This window comes from Triticum aestivum, chromosome 4A (assembly GCF_018294505.1).
Source record: "Triticum aestivum cultivar Chinese Spring chromosome 4A, IWGSC CS RefSeq v2.1, whole genome shotgun sequence".
Taxonomy (NCBI): Eukaryota; Viridiplantae; Streptophyta; class Magnoliopsida; order Poales; family Poaceae; genus Triticum; species Triticum aestivum.
The window spans coordinates 58,540,533-58,561,574 of NC_057803.1; the positions used below are offsets into that span (position 1 = coordinate 58,540,533).

General features: G+C 46.6%; 1 protein-coding gene across 1 annotated transcript; it reads left to right on the forward strand.

Moving 5' to 3' along the window:
* The first annotated feature begins 9,879 nt into the window (after positions 1-9,879).
* On the forward strand, positions 9,880-16,145 carry LOC123081749 (non-symbiotic hemoglobin). Its single transcript, XM_044504284.1, has 4 exons — positions 9,880-10,065; positions 10,156-10,270; positions 10,381-10,497; positions 15,907-16,145. Exons 1-4 carry the CDS (start codon positions 9,950-9,952, stop codon positions 16,045-16,047), a joined length of 489 nt encoding a protein of 162 aa, XP_044360219.1. The 5' UTR covers positions 9,880-9,949; the 3' UTR covers positions 16,048-16,145.
* The last annotated feature ends 4,897 nt before the right edge of the window (positions 16,146-21,042 follow it).

Sequence of the window (21,042 nt, forward strand, 5' to 3'; positions counted from 1 at the left end):
ACAAAACCTTCTGGTTGCATCATATACAACTCTTCTTCCAGAAATCCATTCAGGAATGCAGTTTTGACATCCATCTGCCAAATTTCATAATCATGAAATGCGGCAATCGCTAACATGATTCGGACAGACTTAAGCATCGCTACGGGTGAGAAGGTCTCATCGTAGTCAATCCCTTGAACTTGTCGAAAACCTTTTGTAACAAGTCGAGCTTTGTAGACAGTAACATTACCGTCAGCGTCGGTCTTCATCTTGAAGATCCATTTATTCTCAAGTGCTTGCCGATCAACGGCCAAGTCAACCAAAGTCCACACTTTGTTCTCATACATGGATCCCATCTCAGATTTCATGGCTTCTAGCCATTTTGCGGAATCTGGGCTCACCATCGCTTCTTCATAGTTCGTAGGTTCATCATGATCTAGTAGCATGACTTCTAGAACAGGATTACCGTACCACTCTGGTGCGGATCTTACTCTGGTTGATCTACGAGGTTCAGTAATAACTTGATCTGAAGTTCCATGATCATCATCATTAACTTCCTCACTAATTGGTGTAGGTGTCACAGAAACCGGTTTCTGTGATGAACTACTTTCCAATAAGGGAGCAGGTAGAGTTACCTCATCAAGTTCTACTCTCCTCCCACTCACTTCTTTCGAGAGAAACTCCTTCTCTAGAAAGGATCCATTCTTGGCAACGAATGTCTTGCCTTCGGATCTGTGATAGAAGGTGTACCCAACAGTCTCCTTTGGGTATCCTATGAAGACACATTTCTCCGATTTGGGTTCGAGCTTATCAGGTTGAAGCTTTTTCACATACGCATCGTAGCCCCAAACTTTAAGAAACGACAACTTGGGTTTCTTGCCAAACCACAATTCATAAGGTGTCGTCTCAATGGATTTTGATGGTGCCCTATTTAACGTGAATGCAGCCGTCTCTAAAGCATAACCCCAAAAGATAGCGGTAAGTCAGTGAGAGCCATCATAGATCACACCATATCTAATAAAGTGTGGTTACGATGTTCGGACACACCATTACGTTGTGGTGTTCCAGGTGGCGCGAGTTGCGAAACTATTCCACATTGTTTCAAATGAAGACCAAACCCATAACTCAAATATTCACCTCCACGATCAGATTGTAGAAACTTAATTTTCTTGTTACGATGATTTTCCACTTCACTCTGATATTCTTTGAACTTTTCAAATGTTTTAGACTTATGTTTCATCGAGTAGATATACCCATATCTGCTTAAATCATCTGTGAAGGTGAGAAAATAACGATATCCGCCACGAGCCTCAACATTCATCGGACCACATACATCTGTATGTATGATTCCCAACAAATCCGTTGCTCTCTCCATAGTACCGGAGAACGGCGTTTTGGTCATCTTGCCCATGAGACACGGTTCGCAAGTACCAAGTGATTCATAATCAAGTGATTCCAAAAGTCCATCAGTATGGAGTTTCTTCATGCGCTTTACACCGATATGACCTAAACGACAGTGCCAAAAATAAGTTGCACTATCATTATCAACTCTGCATCTTTTGGCTTCAACATTATGAATATGTGTATCACTACTATCGAGATTCATCAAAAATAGACCACTCTTCAAGGGTGCATGACCATAAAAGATATTACTCATATAAATAGAACAACCATTATTCTCTGATTTAAATGAATAACCGTCTCGCATCAAACAAGATCCAAATATAATGTTCATGCTCAACGCTGGCACCAAATAACAATTATTTAGCTCTAAAACTAATCTAGACCGCGATCACATCGACTTTGGAACCATTTCCCACGCGCATCGTCACCTCGTCCTTTGCCAGTGTTCGCTTAATCCGTAGTCCCTATTTCGAGTTGCAAATATTAGCAACAGAACCAGTATCAAATACCCAGGTGCTACTGCGAGCTCTAGTAAGGTACACATCAATAACATGTATATCACATATACCTTTGTTCATCTTGCCATCCTTCTTATCCGCTAAATACTTGGGGCAGTTCCGCTTCCAGTGTCCAGTCTACTTGCAGTAGAAGCACTCAGTTTCAGGCTTAGGTCCAGATTTGGGTTTCTTCTCCTGAGCAGCAACTTGTTTGCTGTTCTTCTTGAAGTTCCCCTTCTTCTTCCCTTTGCCCTTTTTCTTGAAACTGGCGGTCTTATTGACCATCAACACTTGATGCTCCTTCTTGATTTCTACCTCCGCAGCCTTTAGCATTGCGAAGAGCTCGGGAATTGTCTTATCCATCCCTTGCATGTTATAGTTCATCACGTAGCTCTTGTAGCTTGGTGGCAGTGATTGAAGAACTCTGTCAATGACACTATCAACAGGAAGATTAACTCCCAGTTGAGTCAAGTGATTATGATACCCAGACATTTTTAGTATATGTTCACTGACAGAACTATTCTCCTCCATCTTGCAGCTATAGAACTTATTGGAGACTTCATATCTCTCAATTCGGGCATTTGCTTGAAATATTAACTTCAACTCCTGAAACATCTCATATGCTCCATGACGTTCAAAACGTCGTTGAAGACCCGGTTCTAAGCCGTAAAGCATGACACACTGAACTATTGAGTAGTCATCAGCTTTGCTCTGCCAAACGTTCATAACATCTGGTGTTGCTCCTGCAGCAGGCTTGGCACTTCGCGGTGCTTCCAGGACGTAATTCTTCTGTGCAGCAATGAGGATAATCTTCAAGTTACGGACCCAGTCCGTGTAATTACTACCATCATCTTTCAACTTTGCTTTCTCAAGGAACGCATTAAAATTCAACGGAACAACAGCACGTGCCATCTATCTACAATCAACATAGACAAGCAAAATACTATCAGGTACTAAGTTCATGATAAATTTAAGTTCAATTAATCATATTACTTAAGAACTCCCACTTAGAAAGACATCCCTCTAATCTTCTAAGTGACCACGTGATCCAAATCAACTAAACCATAACCGATCATCACGTGAAATGGAGTAGCTTTCAATGGTGAACATCAATATGTTGATCATATCTACTATATGATTCATGCTTGACCTTTTGGTCTCAGTGTTCCGAGGCCATATCTGCATATGCTAGGCTCGTCAAGTTTAACCTGAGTATTTTGCATATGCAAAAATTGGCTTGCACCCGTTGTAGATGGACGTAGAGCTTATCACACCCGATCATCACGTGGTGTCTGGGCACGACGAACTTTGGCAACAGTGCATACTCAGGGAAAACACTTTTATCTTGAAATTTAGTGAGAGATCATCTTATAATGCTACCGTCAATCAAAGCAAGATAAGATGCATAAAAGATAAACATCACATGCAATCAATATAAGTGATATGATATGGCCATCATCATCTTGTGCTTGTGATCTCCATCTCCAAAGCAACGTCATGATCACCATCGTCACCGGCGCGACACATTGATCTCCATCGTAGCATCATTGTTGTCTCGCCAATCTTATGCTTCCACGACTATCGCTACCGCTTAGTGATAAAGTAAAGCATTACAGCGCAATTGCATTGCATACAATAAAGTGACAACCATATGGCTCCTGCCAGTTGCCGATAACTCGGTTACAAAACATGATCATCTCATACAATAAAATTTAGCATCATGTCTTGACCATATCATATCACAACATGCCCTGCAAAAACAAGTTAGACGACCTCTACTTTGTTGTTGCAAGTTTTACGTGGCTGCTACGGGCTTAAGCAAGAACTGTTCTTACCTACGCTTCAAAACCACAACGATAGTTTGTCAACTTGGTGTTGTTTTAACCTTCGCAAGGACCGGGCTTGGCCATACTTGGTTCAACTAAAGTTGGAGAAACTGACACCCGTCAGCCACCTGTGTGCAAAGCACGTCGGTAGAACCAGTCTCGCGTAAGCGTACGCGTAATGTCGGTCCGGGCCGCTTCATCCAACAATACCGCCGAACCAAAGTATGACATGTTGGTAAGCAGTATGACATATATCGCCCACAACTCACTTGTGTTCTACTCATGCACAACATCAACGCATAAAACCTAGGCTCGAATGCCACTGTTGGGGAACGTAGTAATTTCAAAAAAATTCCTACACACATGCAAGATCATGGTGATGCATAGCAACGAGAGGGGAGAGTGTTGTCTACGTACCCTTGTAGACCGTTCACGGAAGCGTTATATCAACGCGGTTGATGTAGTCGTACGTCTTCACGTCCGACCGATCCAAGTACCGAAAGCACGACACCTCCGAGTTCTGCACACGTTCGGCTCGGTGACGTCCTCGCCTTCTCGATCCAGCAAGAGGGGCGAAGTAGTAGATGAGTTTCGGCAGCACGACGGCGTGGTGACGGTGTTGGTGAAGAACAATCTCCGCAGGGCTTCGCCTAAGCACTACGAAAACTATGACGGAGGATAAACTAGAGGGGACGGGGTTGCCGGCACACGGCTTGGTGTTTCTTGATGTGTCTTTGGTGCTAGCCCTACCCCTCTATTTATATGTTGAGCCCTGGGGTCGAAACTTGGAGTAAAAGCCTCCTCAAAGTCGGTTTCACCCGAAAGGCAAGAGTCCTTCTCGGACTCCAGGGCTAGACGCCAGGGTTCCCGGCGTCTACCCCCTAGACGCCAGGGTTCCTGGCGTCTAGCCTCTGGTCTCTGCGAAACTTCCTTTTGCACTTTCCAAAAGCCTCGTGGGCTTTCCCCTTTGGCCCAGATAAAGTGTTCTCATGCCCAAACATTTCGGGAAACATCCGGAACCCCTTCCGGAGATCAAACACTACTATCCCATATATCAAACTTTATCTCCGGACCATTCCGGAGTTCCTCGTCATGTCCGTGATCTCATCTCGGACTCCGAACAACATTCGGTCATCAACATACATAACTCATATAGTACTATATCGTCAACGAACGTTAAGCGTGCGGACCCTACAGGTTCGAGAACTATGTAGACATGACCGAGACACCTTTCTGGTCAATAACCAATAGCGGGACCTGGATGCCCATATTGGCTCCTACATATTCTACGAAGATCTTTATCGGTCAGACCGCATAACAACATACGTTGTTCCCTTTGTCATCGGTATGTTACTTGCCCGAGATTCGATCGTCGGTATCTCAATACCTAGTTCAATCTCGTTACCGGCAAGTCTCTTTACTCGTTCCGTAATACATCATCCCGCAACTAACTCATTAGTTGCAATTCTTGCAAGGCTTATAGTGATGTGTATTACCGAGTGGGCCCAGAGATACCTCTCCGACAATTGGAGTGACAAATCATAATCTCGAAATACGCCAACCCAACAAGTACCTTTGGAGACACCTGTAGAGCACCTTTATAATCACCCAGTTACGTTGTGACGTTTGGTGGCACACAAAGTGTTCCTCCGGTAAATGGGAGTTGCATAATCTCATAGTCATAGGAACATGTATAAGTCATGAAGAAAGCAATAGCAACAAACTAAACGATCAAGTGCTAAGCTAACGGAATGGGTCAAGTCAATCACATCATTATCCTAATGATGTGATCCCGTTAATCAAATGACAACTCATGTATATGGTTAGGAAACTTAACCATCTTTGATCAACGAGCTAGTCAAGTAGAGGCATACTAGTGACACTCTGTTTGTCTATGTATTCACACATGTATTATGTTTCCGGTTAATACAATTCTAGCTTGAATAATAAACATTTATCATGAAATAAGGAAAAAAATAATAACTTTATTATTGCCTCTAGGGCATATTTCCTTCAAAAGGGAGGGGCTTGCCCCTCAAGCCAAGGGGGGCTCCCCCTTTAGGGTCCCCCCCAACCCTAGGCGCATGGGCCCTAGGGGGGTGGCGCCCAGCCCACTTAGGGGTTTCCTAATGATGTGATCCCGTTATCAACGACATCCAATGTCCATGGTCAGGAAACCGTAACCATCTATTGATCAACGAGCTAGTCAACTAGAGGCTCACTAGGGACATGCTGTGGTCTGTGCATTCACACATGTATTACGATTTCCGGATAACACAATTATAGCATGAACAATAGACAATTATCATGAATAAGGAAATATAATAATAACATTTTATTATTGCTTCTAGGGCATATTTCCAACATTATTTGCCTATATTAATATGATTATGTAAATATATGTTTATCGAATCCTGCTCGTGATTAACACTTATTAGCTTACTAAATACACTATAACTTTATTTGGTAGTTTTGTTTTAAGGAAAATCGATGAAACGACCCAGATATATGAGGAAAAAAACCAAAAAAGAGAGAGGGCCGAAAGTACCTAAGGTTGGGTGAAGGACGAGGTGGACCATATACCTTACATTCTTTTGGGGTAAAAGAAAAGAGTAGAAACACCGGGCTTTTAAATTTGTGAAACACCGATGAAATTAAAATCACGTGAAAATACATTAGGCTTTTCACATGCAAACACGTAAGTGCTCAATTAGATTTGATAATATATCATACATAAAATATATGCACCGATTTTGATATCCTTTTTTATGTCAAGAGATGCAGACACTCACATACACGCACGCGCACTCACCTCTATGAACACACATCATATCCCTATGTGCACCTTTGAAAGACTGAACCGGCCACATCGGCAGAGGACAGAGGACCCCAATCTTGCTTTTACTTGTATTGAACAATAAATGCTACTCTTCTCACTTAGCTGGCCAGACATATAGTGCCTGCTCATCAAAACAATAAAAAGACGTGTATATAAGTTTAACAATTCAATTTCCAAAAGAAACTAAACAAAGCTGCAATGTATGAAGCTCACGAGAAAGAGAGAAGATGCCTTACTCTGGATCTACATATTCGAATGTCCCACGAGCTCCCCTCGGCACTCGGCCAAAAAACTAACAAAATTTCACAAGCATGTTGGTGTTTTCCCTAAAGAGCGGGCCAAAAGCCTATTTCGAAAGAGGCTAGTTCTATCTAATCTGGTTGAGTTGGATCAGTTTTTATGTCAAAAAACATGGCATGTCTAGCCTCATAACTTAGTGAACCTTGACTAAATAGACCGGACCTTTTTTGTCTTCCTGCCATGGAATGTTCCATCGTCGGCCACTCAGCCTTCAGGTGGACATTAGAGCTCCTTGTTAGCGCATAGAGCACGTGATGGCGAACAAATGCGCACGCCTCCAGGCGTCCCTTCGACAGCTCGCCGGTCTATCTATGTGGGCCTTGGTCCATACGGAGTAGAGAAGGGAAAACACACAAAAGGGAAACTAGAAAAAGGAGGGAAAAAATATAAATAATTGGCAATAATAGGAAAACAATATCACTTTTTGCGGAAATGAAAAATGTTTGTGAGTTCTAAAAAATGTCCCATAATTAAAAGCAATGTTCCAGAATTTAAAAATGTCTCTAAATTTCAAAAATATATATTCAGGAATATCAAATGGTTTGTGAATTAAAAAAATGTTCATGCATTTAAAAAGTTTTAAAAATTAAAAAGATGCCAACAAATTTTGGAAAGTGTTCATTAATGTTAATATTTGGAAATTCAGAAAAATATATAATACTTTAGAAAATGATATTATTTTAACAAATTGCTGGGAATTTATTGATTGTTCTGAAATTTAAAAATATCTGAAGTTTAAAAATTTTCTTGAAATTTTAGAAATATTTCTAATATTCAATTATTTGAAAGCAAATAAAAAAATGCGGAAAGAAGAAAACAAAAGAAGACCAGTAGAAAAACAAACAAACTGGAACCTTGCGGGGGACAATACTATTTGGTGCTTATTGGTACATAGTGTACACTGCTCCAGTTGTCATATCCTTAAGTTGGCCGGCTCATACTGTTCCTTTCAACCGATTTTGCGAAGCTTATAGAAATTCTCGGCCTTATTTATTTATTTAATTAGGCTTGTCCTTCTTTTTACTTTATTATTTATTAATTTTTAATCAATTTATTAACATTTGTAGTTTTATTATCAATTTATGAAAATTTTATTTTATCAACTCGGGAACATTTTTCATATTTGAGAACATTTTTTTAAATCATTGAACATTTTTTAAAATTACGATTTTTTTAAAATTCGTGAATTTTTTTAAACTAACAATTTTTTTTAAATTTCCGAGTATTTGTTCAAATTTGTTAACAATTTTCCAATTAACAACATTTTTTTCTATTTCCTGAACATTTTCGAAAATCAGCCTACATTTCTTGGGTATATGAGTTTTCTTTTGGAGGGGAAACGAACTTTCATTAATTAACCTGAATCAGAACTGACGACTGGTTAGTAGACATTTGCGTGATCATGACCACGACCTCCAAAGTTTCTGTCTCGAAGAGCAGCCAGTAACAGAGGGGCGCGCGGGGGGGGGGGGGGGGGGGTTGTCAGGGGCCCCGACCCCGGCCAACATTAAGATTTTCCCACTACATCAGTGATTACTTGGTAGTAATATGGCGTATTGCCATGGTTTGGTTGGCTTTGGCTCTCCCCAACATGTTTAACAGTACTTGCCCCCCCCCCCCCCCCCCCGCATTAAGTTTTCCCGGCTCCGCCACTGTGAGCAGCCCCTTCCTCGACCTTCCTAAAATCGGAAGGGAAAATAGTCGTGAGCCGACCATGTAAGCACAGGCGTGCGCGTTTGCTCAGCACCCTGCGTTGGAGCACTTCAACATATGATGTAAAATAAATCATCAAAAAGTGGTTCAAATAGAATTTACATCATTAAGACGTGGTTTTTTCACATCACCAAAAACATCCAACTCGAACAGATGGTGTAGAATAGGGCAACCGCATGACAACCACTCCAATAGATGATGTACAATACCTTGTGCAATTTTTGTCGAACACCTTGTGTGCGAGGTGGGAAGAAACCAGGTGGCTGCATGTTGGAGTGTAGATGGCAGTCGCGTCGGTGACGAGCGGCTCGCGAAAGCCCTCCCGCGCCTCCTCTACCCCTGCCGGCTGGTGGCTGACCCTAATTTCGACAATGCAACGGCGGCGACACCGACCGAAGCAGTGGCCGCTCAGCTCGATCATGGTGGTCACGGCACTACCCGCGGTAGCTCTGGCCGCCCGTAGCCCTACTCTGGACGACGGCCACGAGCTGGGGGAGCCATCACGGGCGCCGGCGCTCTGGCCAACAGCCGAATCATGGTGCGGTGACGGATCCAAATTGGTGTGGCGAGCGTCCGGGCGGCTGGGCTAGGTGGCTGGATAGTGGCGGGGTCAGGGGTGGACGAATGAGCGGCGGCGGAAGATTTTCCGAACGAAATCTCCGACGGCAGTAGGTGGGTAGAGGAGCAGGCGTGGCGTGGGAAGTTTCAGGAAGCAATTGGGGTTGCGCGTGTTTTGCTTGAGTGGCCCAACTGTTGCACTTGATGCCCTATTTTACATCATGAGCAAATTCCGAGTAAAATTTGCATCTACGTCATTTGTTGGAGCATCGTTTTCATGTCTCGGTGATGTTAAAATCAGTTTTTCTTTTTACATCCACATCATCCACGCCGGGAAAAGGATTGCGGACGCAAACGGCCATGACTGTTTTTTGTTTGCCTCTTGGCGTCCAAGAAAGAAACGAGCTTCGCTTGGTTTGACTTGGATTTTTAAACCCGGCTGCTGTTTTGCGCGCGCCGAGCCGCCCACGTTATTGACCCGCTTGAGACCTCGGAGCTAAGACGTCGTCGCGCAGTGCGCACGAAACCACCCGCTTCCCTTTTGTTGCCGCCGCACATAGTTTTCGCCTTGAATTCAACCCAACCATCCGCCACCTCCATGCCTGTTCAGTGCTCCGTATGTATATATTAGATCATCGATGAGCTAAGCGGACCAACACAACATGGCTACGGCGTCCGTTTCTGTCTCGTCAGGGGCTCCAAAGGTCGCGCAAGTCGACCTATATAAGCGCCTCCGCTCCAGCTTGGGATCAAATCACGACCAACACGCACTGGATCTTGACCACTCACGGATCATAGCCAAGTTAAGCGGGAAGGAGGGAAGGGAGGAAGCCATGTCCGCCGCGGAGGGAGCCGTCGTGTTCAGCGAGGAGAAGGAGGCGCTGGTGCTCAAGTCATGGGCCATCATGAAGAAGGATTCCGCCAACCTCGGGCTCCGCTTCTTCCTCAAGTACGTACCCTGCCATTTCTTACATTACATGTAGAGGCACAATGAAGCCCCGATGCATCTCCTTGACATGCTGCGTGCCGGTGCCTCCAGGATCTTTGAGATCGCGCCGTCGGCGAGGCAGATGTTCCCGTTCCTGCGCGACTCCGACGTGCCGCTGGAGACCAACCCCAAGCTCAAGACCCACGCCGTGTCCGTCTTCGTCATGGTAATACACCATGGATCTCCCAACGATCTACTCCTACTTACTATATTTACATATGCTTCCATGGCTGACCAATGTGTATGTGCATCCATGTGTTGCGATGAATCGCGCAGACGTGCGAGGCGGCTGCGCAGCTGCGGAAAGCCGGGAAGATCACGGTGAGGGAGATCACCCTGAAGAGGCTGGGCGGCACGCACTTGAAATACGGCGTGGCAGATGGCCACTTTGAGGTATGTTCACTTGCACCGTCAGCCTCGTGACTTGTTATAGCATGGGGTTTGTAAGACAATAAGTTTTGGAAACCAGCACAACCCTTTAGGGGTGACTTATCTCATTATATATAATGGTTGTGTTACAATACGTACATAGGTACAGAAGTTATACATAGTCTAACACCCTCCCTTAATCTTAGCCACTTTTTAAAAAACTGAGAAGGGTAAGGTTGCGCCTACAAGCCTCAAACTGTGGCAGTGGTAAAGGCTTAGTGAAGATGTCTGCAAGTTGATCCTTAGACGAGATAAACTTGATCTGGAGTTGCTTCTGTGATACACGTTCCCGTACAAAGTGATAGTCAACTTCAATGTGTTTCGTTCGGGCATGAAATACTGGATTTGCAGAAAGGTATGTAGCACCGATGTTATCACACCAAAGAATAGGAGGCTGTGGTTGAGACAAACCCAACTCCTGAAGCAAAAACTGCACCCAAATAATCTCTGCAGTAGCATTAGCCACAGCCTTGTACTCAGCTTCAGTACTGCTACGTGACACAGTAGCCTGTTTCCGAGCACTCCAGGCGATCAAATTAGAGCCAAAGAATACTGCATAACCCCCCGTGGACCGCCTGTCATCTGGGTTACCAGCCCAATCTGCATCAGAGAAGGCCGAAAGGACCCGAGAGGAAGTCGGCCGAATATGTATACCAAAAGTCAGAGTGAACTGAACATAACGAAGAATGCGTTTAACAGCAGCCCAATGAGTATCTCTGGGAGCCTGAAGATACTGACAAACCCTGTTAACAGCATAAGAGATATCTGGTCTCGTGATCGTCAAGTACTGAAGTCCATCAACAATGCTTCTGTACTCTGTGGCATCCACAGGAGACAAAAGCTCACCATCAACAGCTGTTATCTTGTCGGTAGACGACATGGGTGTGGTGGTCGGTTTGCACTTCAGCATGCCGGCTTTTTGTAACAACTCCAAGGAGTACTTCTTCTGCGTAAGGACAAGACCAGTAGCACGAGAAGTGACCTCAACTCCAAGAAAGTAGTGAAGCTTCCCAAGATCTTTGACCGCAAAATCAGCACCAAGAGAGCAGACAAGAGCATCAGCAGCATACTGAGAAGAGCTGACAAGGATAATATCATCGACATATACCAAAAGATACATAGTGACTTCTGGCTTCTGTAGAAGAAATAATGAAGTGTCAGCAGTGGACGGCACAAACCCATGAGCACGAAGGGCAGAGGCAAGGCGGGCATGCCAGGCACGAGGAGCTTGCTTCAAACCATATAGTGCTTTGGAAAGACGACAGATATAGCCAGGACGATCAGGATCAGAGAAACCAGGCGGCTGTTTCATATAAACCTCTTCCTCCAAAAATCCATGTAGAAAGGCATTCTGCACAACAAGTTGACGAAGTGACCAACCACGAGAAACAGCAATGGAGAGAAGAAGCCGAATAGTGGTAGGCTTGACGACAGGACTGAAGGTGTCCTCATAGTCAAGACCATGACGCTGCCGAAAACCGCGAGCAACAAGTCGCGCTTTGTAACGCTCAATAGATCCATCCGAATGCTTCTTCACTTTGAATACCCATTTTGAGTCAATAACATTTACCCGTGGTGGTGGAGGAACGAGAGTCCATGTCTTGTTACGAAGAAGAGCATGAAACTCCTGCTCCATAGCCTCTCGCCAATGTGGAATGCGCAGGGCAGCCTGATATGAGCGAGGCTCAGAAGATGGATCCGCAACAGCAGCAGCCAACCAAGCAACCGTACCATCCGTACGTTCCTTAGGTTTGAAAATGTCACTGCGACTGCGTGTATGTGGTCGAGACACAGGAACCACCGAGGTCGACGGAGCAGCCTGCAACGGGCTGGAGGACGGCGACGTTGATGAGTCAGCCGGTGACGAGGAGCCAGGCACGGTAGCCTCGGACTCAGTCGGCGAAGAAGGCCGGCCCACCGGCGAAACCGGCAGAGCAGACGAAGCAGCTGACGACTCCGACATCCCAGACCGGGCCGATGGCGAGCTCGGCATAGTGGGCCGTGGCACGGCCGGTGTCGCGGGCCGATCCGCTGATGAAGGCGACGTGAGGACCCGAGCCGCGGGCGAAGACGGCGTGACGGGCCGAGCCACGGGCGACTCGGCGGCCGCTGGTGAAAAAGGCCGAGCCGCTGGAGACTCGGCGATCACTGGCGTAGCAGACCGAGCAGTGGAGATGCTCGGCGTGACGGGCTCGTCGGGTGACCATGCATGGGCACGCGAATCGATGCCATGCAACATAGGGCGATCGACGTGCCCACTAGAAGACGACGATGATGATGGTGAATCCTCCAACAGCTCCAAACGAGCTCCACGTCCGGTTCCTGCACCATGGTTAGGTAACAGCAAAGGAGAGTATGCAACATCATCAAATTGGTCAGAAGCAACAGAGGATGAATGCAGGGATGGTGGTTCGACAGTGGACACAGGAAGGTTGGCAAAGGGAAAAACATGCTCATCAAACACGACGTCCCGAGATATATAGACACGATTAGTGGGAACATGAAGACATTTGTAACCTTTATGAAGAGAGCTATAGCCAAGGAAAACACACTTCTTAGAACGAAACTCAAGCTTGCGCTTGTTATATGGACGAAGATGCGGCCAGCAAGCACACCCAAATACCTTGAGAAAGGTATAATCAGGTTGTTCATTAAGGAGAACCTCAATGGGAGTCTTCATGTTTAAAACACGAGTAGGAGTACGGTTGATGAGAAAGCATGCAGTGGTGAAAGCATCACTCCAAAACCAAAACGGAACAGATGCATGGGCCAAAAGAGTAAGACCAGCTTCAACAATATGACGATGCTTACGTTCGACTGAACCATTCTGCTGATGTGTATGTGGACATGCTAAACGATGAGCTATCCCAAGCGACTGAAAGAAGGAGTTGAGGTTGCGATACTCGCCCCCCCAGTCCGACTGGACATGAACAATTTTGTGCTTGAGAAGACGTTCAACATGTTTTTGAAACTGAACAAAAATATCAAACACATCAGATTTGCGTTTAATAAGGTAAAGCCAGGTAAAGCGACTATAAGCATCAACGAAACTGATATAGTAATTATGACCACTGACAGAAGTCTGAGCAGGACCCCATACATTTGAAAACACAAGTTCTAACGGATGTTTCACCTCACGACTGGACTCCGAAAAAGGAAGTTGATGACTCTTCCCCTGCTGACAAGCATCACACACTGCTACATCTTTATTACTAGACAAACTAGGAAGCTCATGACGACGCAAAATATGACGGACAATAGGTGTGGCCGGGTGACCAAGACGAGCATGCCACTGTGACGGAGAGACCCGAACTCCACTGAAAACGCGAGCGACGCCAGGATGCTCCAGACGGTAGAGGCCCTGGCACAACCGCCCACTAAGAAGAATGTCCCTCGTGCCCCGATCCTTAATAAAAAGATCAAAAGGGTGAAATTCACAAAGTACATTATTATCACGTGTGAGTTTAGGAACTGAAAGAAGATTGCGGGTCACAGATGGAACGCGAAGAACATTGCGAAGCTGAAGACTCCTATTGGCATGTCTAGTGAGAAGAGATGCTTGACCAATATGAGAGATGTGCATACCTGCTCCATTGGCGGTGTGGATCTTGTCGGAGCCATGATAGGGTTCACGAGTGTGAAGCTTCCCCATCTCGCTGGTCAGATGCTCTGTCGCCCCAGAGTCCATGTACCAGTGTGGATCGATGGAGTAGGACTGAGTGTGTCCCTGGTGCTTCTGCGGCGCGGGACGATCAGCCATGGCGACCTGACGGGCATTGTTGCGTGTATCTTTGCCGTCATTGCCAAGACTAAGGAAGCTTCGCTGGAAGCGCTTATGACACTTGGAGGCCCAGTGCCCATCGCGGCCACAAAGCTGACACACACGTGGACCGCCAGCCCCCGATAAGGTCGCAGTAGGTGGGAGGGCCGAGGCGGGCGACGGTGGCAGCCCCAAGGGAGACCGGGGTGATGAAGAAGAGCGGCCACCCTTGGTGGCGACGTTGGCCGAGAGAGAGCCAGTGCCCCTGGTGCAGCGAGTCTCGACCCGTTGCTCAGTGAGAAGAAGCCGAGAGAAAACCTCGTGTGCCAACATGGGTGTCGAGTTACCCCGCTCATTGATGATCTCGACTAAGGCATCATACTCCTCATCAAGACCATTGACAATAAACGAGTTGAACTCGGAGTCGGTGAGGGGCTGTCCAATGGAGGCCAATGTGTCGGCAAGGCCCTTGACCTTGTTGTAGAACTCAGTGACCGTGGAGTCAAGCTTCTAACATTCTCCAAGCTGACGACGGAGTGCAGAGACACGAGCCTGGGACTGCGCTGCAAAGGTGCGCTCAAGGATGGTCCAGGCCTCATGAGACGTCTTCGCGAAGACAACAAGGCCGACAACTGCCGGCGAGAGCGACCCCTGGATGGAGGAGAGGTTCGCCTGGTCCTGCCCCGTCCAGACGCGATGGGCCGGATTGTAGACCGGACCGTGCACGCTGTCTACCAGCGCGGGTGGGCAGGGAAGCGATCCGTCGACGTAGCCTAGCAGGTAGTGACTCCCCAAGAGCGGGAGAACCTGCGCACGCCAGAAGATGTAGTTGTCTGCGGAGAGCTTGATGGTGATGAGATGACCGAAGTGAAAAGGCGACGGCGAAGACGATCCCATCGAGGAGGCTGCCTGGGGTGCAAACACCATGGAGGCAGCCGGAGGCACCGAAGCCGATGCGGGAGGAGGCGGGACCGCAGCCAGGGCGGGCGCCGCAAAGCTCGCGGCCGGTGCGGACGCCGCAAGGCCCGCGGCCGGGGCGGACGCCGCCAACCCCGCCAGCGGGGCGGTGTGATCCGCTCGCGGCAGGAGCGGCGGGACGACGCCTGCGGAATCCGCAGCGGACGGCGGCACCGCGGTGTGGACCACGAGGTCACGCCCGAGCGAGGGCACCGGCGGCGTGGAGAAGACGGAGCCGATGCTCCTTGTCCCGATCGGAGCCGGAACGGAGACGGCATCGAGCGGGAGGTTGAGCAGAGCCGCAAGAGAGGCCGGGAGGAAGCCCGCAGCAGTGGAACCGGTGGTGGCGGCGCTCGACATGGCGGCGGCGCGATCGGTGGCGCGGCGGCGGCGGTGAAGGCGGCGGCGGCTGCGGCGGCGGTGCGGGTATTAGGGTTTAGAAGCGGAAGCGATCGTAACGTAGCGTGATACCATGTAAGACAATAAGTTTTGTAAACCAGCACAACCCTCTAGGGGTGGCTTATCTCATTATATATAATGATCGTGTTACAATACGTATATAGTTACAGAAGTTATACATAGTCTAACAGGGTTCGTGTTTGATTTTGCATTGCATTTCAACTTGTCCGCTCACACGCTTCTTCTTCTGGTCACAGGTGACGCGGTTCGCTCTGCTCGAGACGATCAAGGAGGCGCTTCCGGCGGACATGTGGGGGCCGGAGATGAGGAACGCGTGGGGCGAGGCCTACGACCAACTGGTCGCGGCCATCAAACAAGAGATGAAGCCCTCCGAGTAGCTCATCCACCGTGTTGTGTTTGTATTGTGTGTTTATGTGTACTGACGCCTATTGTAAAATGAACATTCAATAAAGGAACAAATTGTGCATGAGGTTTACCCCGTTCTTCAGAGTTTTTTTTTTAGAAATAGTACTTCAGAGTTTTTTGTTTGTTTGAGGAACTCTACTTTTTTTTTTGAGAAATCTTGAGGAACTCTACTTTAAAGGTTATTAGTTAGGGCCTGTTCGGCAACTGCCCAACTCCCAGCTTCTTTGAATCCGCGAGCGGATCTGTCCCGAACGACCTGGCTCCAGGAGGCTAGCTCCTGGATCTGAGACGGGTCGTAGTACAAAAACGGGGAGCTGGTGGTTCATGGATCCCAAAATTCATAAAACTTGGAGTTTGACTTATTTAAGACGAGCTGCCACCGCGAAGTGAAAGAAAACGTTACGTCCAGCGAATAAAAAACATGAGCGACTCCCTTCCCTCCCTACTAGGCCAGAAACAAGCTTAATGGGCCGGCCAGCTACAAGCCCAGCACCAGCGAATCCGTGTTTTTCGTTGGGAAGCTGGAAGTGAGATCCTGTAGCCGGATTTGAGGATTTCTAGGCGCTGGAGAGTCGCCGAACATGCCCTTAGTCTATAAAGGGAACTCTACTTTAGAGGGGACCTCCTATATGCCGCTCGTTGCGAGCGATCGAACACGGCACCTCGCATCAGTCAACACAAGTACCTAGCCACTATAGTTTCTAAGATTTCATGTCATAAAAGGTAGCCTGGCATATATGAACTATAAGCCGCAACAAAGACCGTATTTAAAAAAAAATCAAACGTGACTTCCTTTTTGAAAAAAGTAAATATTTTTTGAAACGCAACCATTTTATAATTTGTGATTTTTTTAAAAAAAAACTAGAACATTGTATGAAAACGCAAAAAAAAATAGGAATAAAAAGGAACAAAATTAAAATTGCGAACAATTTGTTTTTAAATGCGAACACTTCCAAATTGGTTAATTTTTTTAAAAAATAGATTTAGTAATTTCAAACATTTTAAGAAAATGAATACCAGAAAAAAACGGATTTGCGAACGCTTTTTGCAAAAGCAAAACAGAATTGAAAAACCGAACATTTTTCAAAAATTACGTACTTTTTAAAAGCAAACACTTTCTGTAAATACGATCATTTTTTTTGCAATTGCAAACATTTAAAAAAAACAGGAACACTTTTTAGCACCCGAACATTTTTTTAAAAAGTTGTGAAAATTTTAAACAAAAGCATTCACAACATTTTCTGAAAAACAAGAACTTTGTTGAAATCATGTACATTTTTTGAATTGACAAACATTTTTTTGAAAAGAGCCATTTTTTGGAATGTCGAACATTTTTAAAATTTTGGAATAATTTTCGAATATGAACTTAGTTTGAAAAAGATAAAATAACCTTGAAAAGTAGAAAATAAAAAAGAAACATAAAATGAAAAAAGGAAAAGAAAGAAGAAAGAAGAAAAAGAAACAGAAATAAAAAAACGAAAAAAAAAACAGAAAACCCGGTTCAAGGAACCTTCTAGAAGGTTCCCAAAACCGGCTGGCCAGTGCACTGTCTACGCAAAAGCTGGGCCTGCCCACTGCTCTGTCTCCCTGTGCGAAGCGTCCACAGTTTGATGCAAAGCGCGTCCACTTTAGAGGTTAGTCTAGACTACCAGATCAAAACTCCAGAATGCAGCTCCTTTCACGGCCCGCTGACTAGAAATTTCCAGTGGCAGAGGTGGGCTGTTTATCCGATTGCCCCAATGGTCAGCTGGACCCATATCTGGGCTCGACGTGAGCGGGCCGTGAAAGGAGCTGATTTGGGGACTTAAAACATTGAACCACGCAGACCCATAGGGACGTTTTTTATATGGACTTAATGTATGCATGTGTTATTTTTATTGGTTAAAACTAACTTCTCCTAAAAATTGCCCCATAATTTATGATAATGTTATAGAATAGACATTCCATGATGCGTCAGATTCCACACTCGAATATTAAAATAGTGACGTGGGGCACATTGTTCGCTCCCATGCACCCTCATAAAGAACGGGGCAATCACTCGCAGCTATATACCCTTCCGGGGGAACGTTTCCCGTGTGTAAGAGCATCTCTAGCAGATTCTTTAAAAATTGACCCTTAAAAACGTGTATAAGGTGCACTATAAACCATTTTTAGGTGTGAAATTGCCCCAGGCAAAGCAGGCCCCGTAAATAAAATTGTATCCCACTATATTCTTCTTTTCCTACCGTCCCGGCAAAGCCCGCCTTCGGCCACGGCGTGCCTCACCCCGCGTGCTACCTGGCTCGCGTGCCCGTCCCCATTGAGTCCGGCACCGCCCGCCGCCACGCAAGCTCCCCTGCGCCCCCTCCCCCCTCCCCCCGCCCTTCTCCGGCGCCGGCCCGCCCCGATTCAGGCCGTCGGTGGCCTGCTCCGCTCCATGGACGGCCTCGCCTCGGCAGTGGATGTCGAGCCGGCCGCAATCCGGACCGGCAGCAACAAATTCCGTCGTGCGGCGGCTTCTTCCGACGTGTTGCGGCATATTCCGGCGAGTTCCGCGGCGACGTTTCTGCTCCGACGAGGTTTGACCGGTTTACAAATTGAAATGTATACTGCCTTCGAAACTATACATATGATGTTCTCGCGGATGGATTTTCAATGCCCTTTAAAAAGTTTAAGGGCCGAACGAATTTCACGGGATCTGCTAGGTGTCGTTTTTTCGTTCGAAACTGTACATACCTCTTTTTTACGGGTTTGATCACTTTAAGGGATATGCTAGAGATGCTCTAGCACGACAACCCCTAGATCTAGCTTGGTAATTACTGGAAGCATATATGACAACTAATTTGGGTAGCATGGAAATTCAACCTGATGTAGCATGACAAATCTTCAACATGTGGGCTACTTCCCCCCCTTTTTTTAATTTTTTATTTCGGCAATTCTCGCTGTTGCAGCATAGCAAAACCGTGAAACGCATGTCAATTATCTTTGTTATAGCATGACAAAACTCCTGAAATGCATCGCAATTTTCGCTGAGCAGGCGATCTGAAGGCCCTCCATTCCCTATCCAACGGTTCAGATTAGTCCGACTGAACTGGAAAAAAAATCATATCATATAACTCACGCATGGGTGCTCCCACAAAACTGATGGTCCCAAGAAGATTGCACACATCCATTATTGTACTAGCCAATTGTGGACAGATCATGATCATCCCGCCAAAAACAGCTGTAATTGGCCCTGCATGCGACGCCGCGGCCCTGGCCATGCTTCATGTGTCGTATTCCGTCGTGTGCCACGCCGGCGCGCGCTGTATCGATATGGCTAAAAAGGTTGGTCTCAGTCCTGGTGTCGTGGTTCGGCCACGAAAGCGTTGCACCCTTGTCAAGATTGAGGACTCGGCCAGATTCACGAGTTCGTGCACGTTTTTTGCACGTTTTTGTTAACACGTCGAAAGCAAAAGATCAAAGCAAACGTGCATAGCACCTGTAGTTGCCACTCGTACCTAGGATCTGATCCTGGGTACCCATAGGAACGAGATATACGTGGGTCGGGGTGAACTGGACGTGCCTTGGCGTGTCCGCCCCAGACAGGGCTGGCTATCAGGTGTGCCAGACAATCTCAATGTTTAAGCTGTTTTTTAATAATGGTGAATTTTCATTAACTTAAAATGAAGCATCCCTAAAAAGGCTTAAAATGAAGCATCACAAACATATAATAAATACACACCCTGCATTTGCATAATTAGGATGCACACAACTAATATCATCACACGCATAAATGAACATACTCACAAAGCAAAATCATACACGACCAAAGCTATGTGTAGGCGAGGAAATAAAAACCCTAAATCAATTAGATCCGTGATCGGCAAACTACACAGTGACCATATCAACACCAATCATCTTATGAAACCACAAAGACGATGAGTTTTTTGAGTGACAATGCTTTTAGAAACGGAGCGAGACCTTGAAGCGCCGCCAGTCACCGGATCCAACCACTGAAGGCCGGAATCAGAGTTTTCACCCTCAATAACCAGTCCGAGCATGTCCAAGCTATTCCTACAACAAGGTACGACATAAAAGCATCATCATTGTCAGGTATAACCACCTCGGGTTAGACCTAGGCTTTCACCCCGGAGCTCGAGACCGGGTGATTGAGTAGCACCACCAATGAAGTCACTCACGTGTTGTCACCACCACTTTTCCGTGACATAGTAGCTCAGGTGATGTGATTGCCGTTGTTGCACAACCATCCCTCTACGTCAAGTCGTCGTCAACATTTTGCATTTCACTGCATTAACGATTCTCGAGGGGGGGGGGGGGGGGGGACACTCATGAAGAACTTTCGGTGGCCACCGCAACCCAGCGAGGCCGCCGATTGTCCGACCTGGATCAGCACAAGGTGAGCGATAGGAGATGGCTTGTAGCCTTAGGTGGGATGGTTGGAACTCATTTTCCACGCAACTGTCGTACGTCGGCGTCCAAAAAGAGACACGATGAACATCATGCCTTTGATTCCTGGAGATACGACATGGGGGGGAACTGAAGCATGGGTTCATTTGCTATGTGCCGTCAGGCAGTAGCAGACGTTGTATGACATTGCTCAGTCAGCAGGGACGCGCGCCGCAGCAACCCGTCACTAGGCTTCGGGTCTGGGAGTTACATGAGGAGGGAAGGAGGGAGGCCAGGGGAGGAGTGGGGCACAACCTAGAGATCCCATCGCCTCCAGCCAGCCAACAAGAGGCTACCACAAGGCAATTTCGAGGACAGAAGTGGCCAAAGGATGTTGTTTGGGATGGCTTTGAGGGTTCGGTTGGATGCCGTTTTTTATCCAGTCGTCTGGGAAGGATTTGAGGGGTGTCCATCTTAACGTTTGAGAAGGATTTATGAGATCCGGATGTATTTCGAAAGGCGCAACAAATGCTGGTGATGCTATCAGTGATAAGAGCATCTTCAGGGTAGACCCTCAAATCGCCCGCAAACGTTCGGAC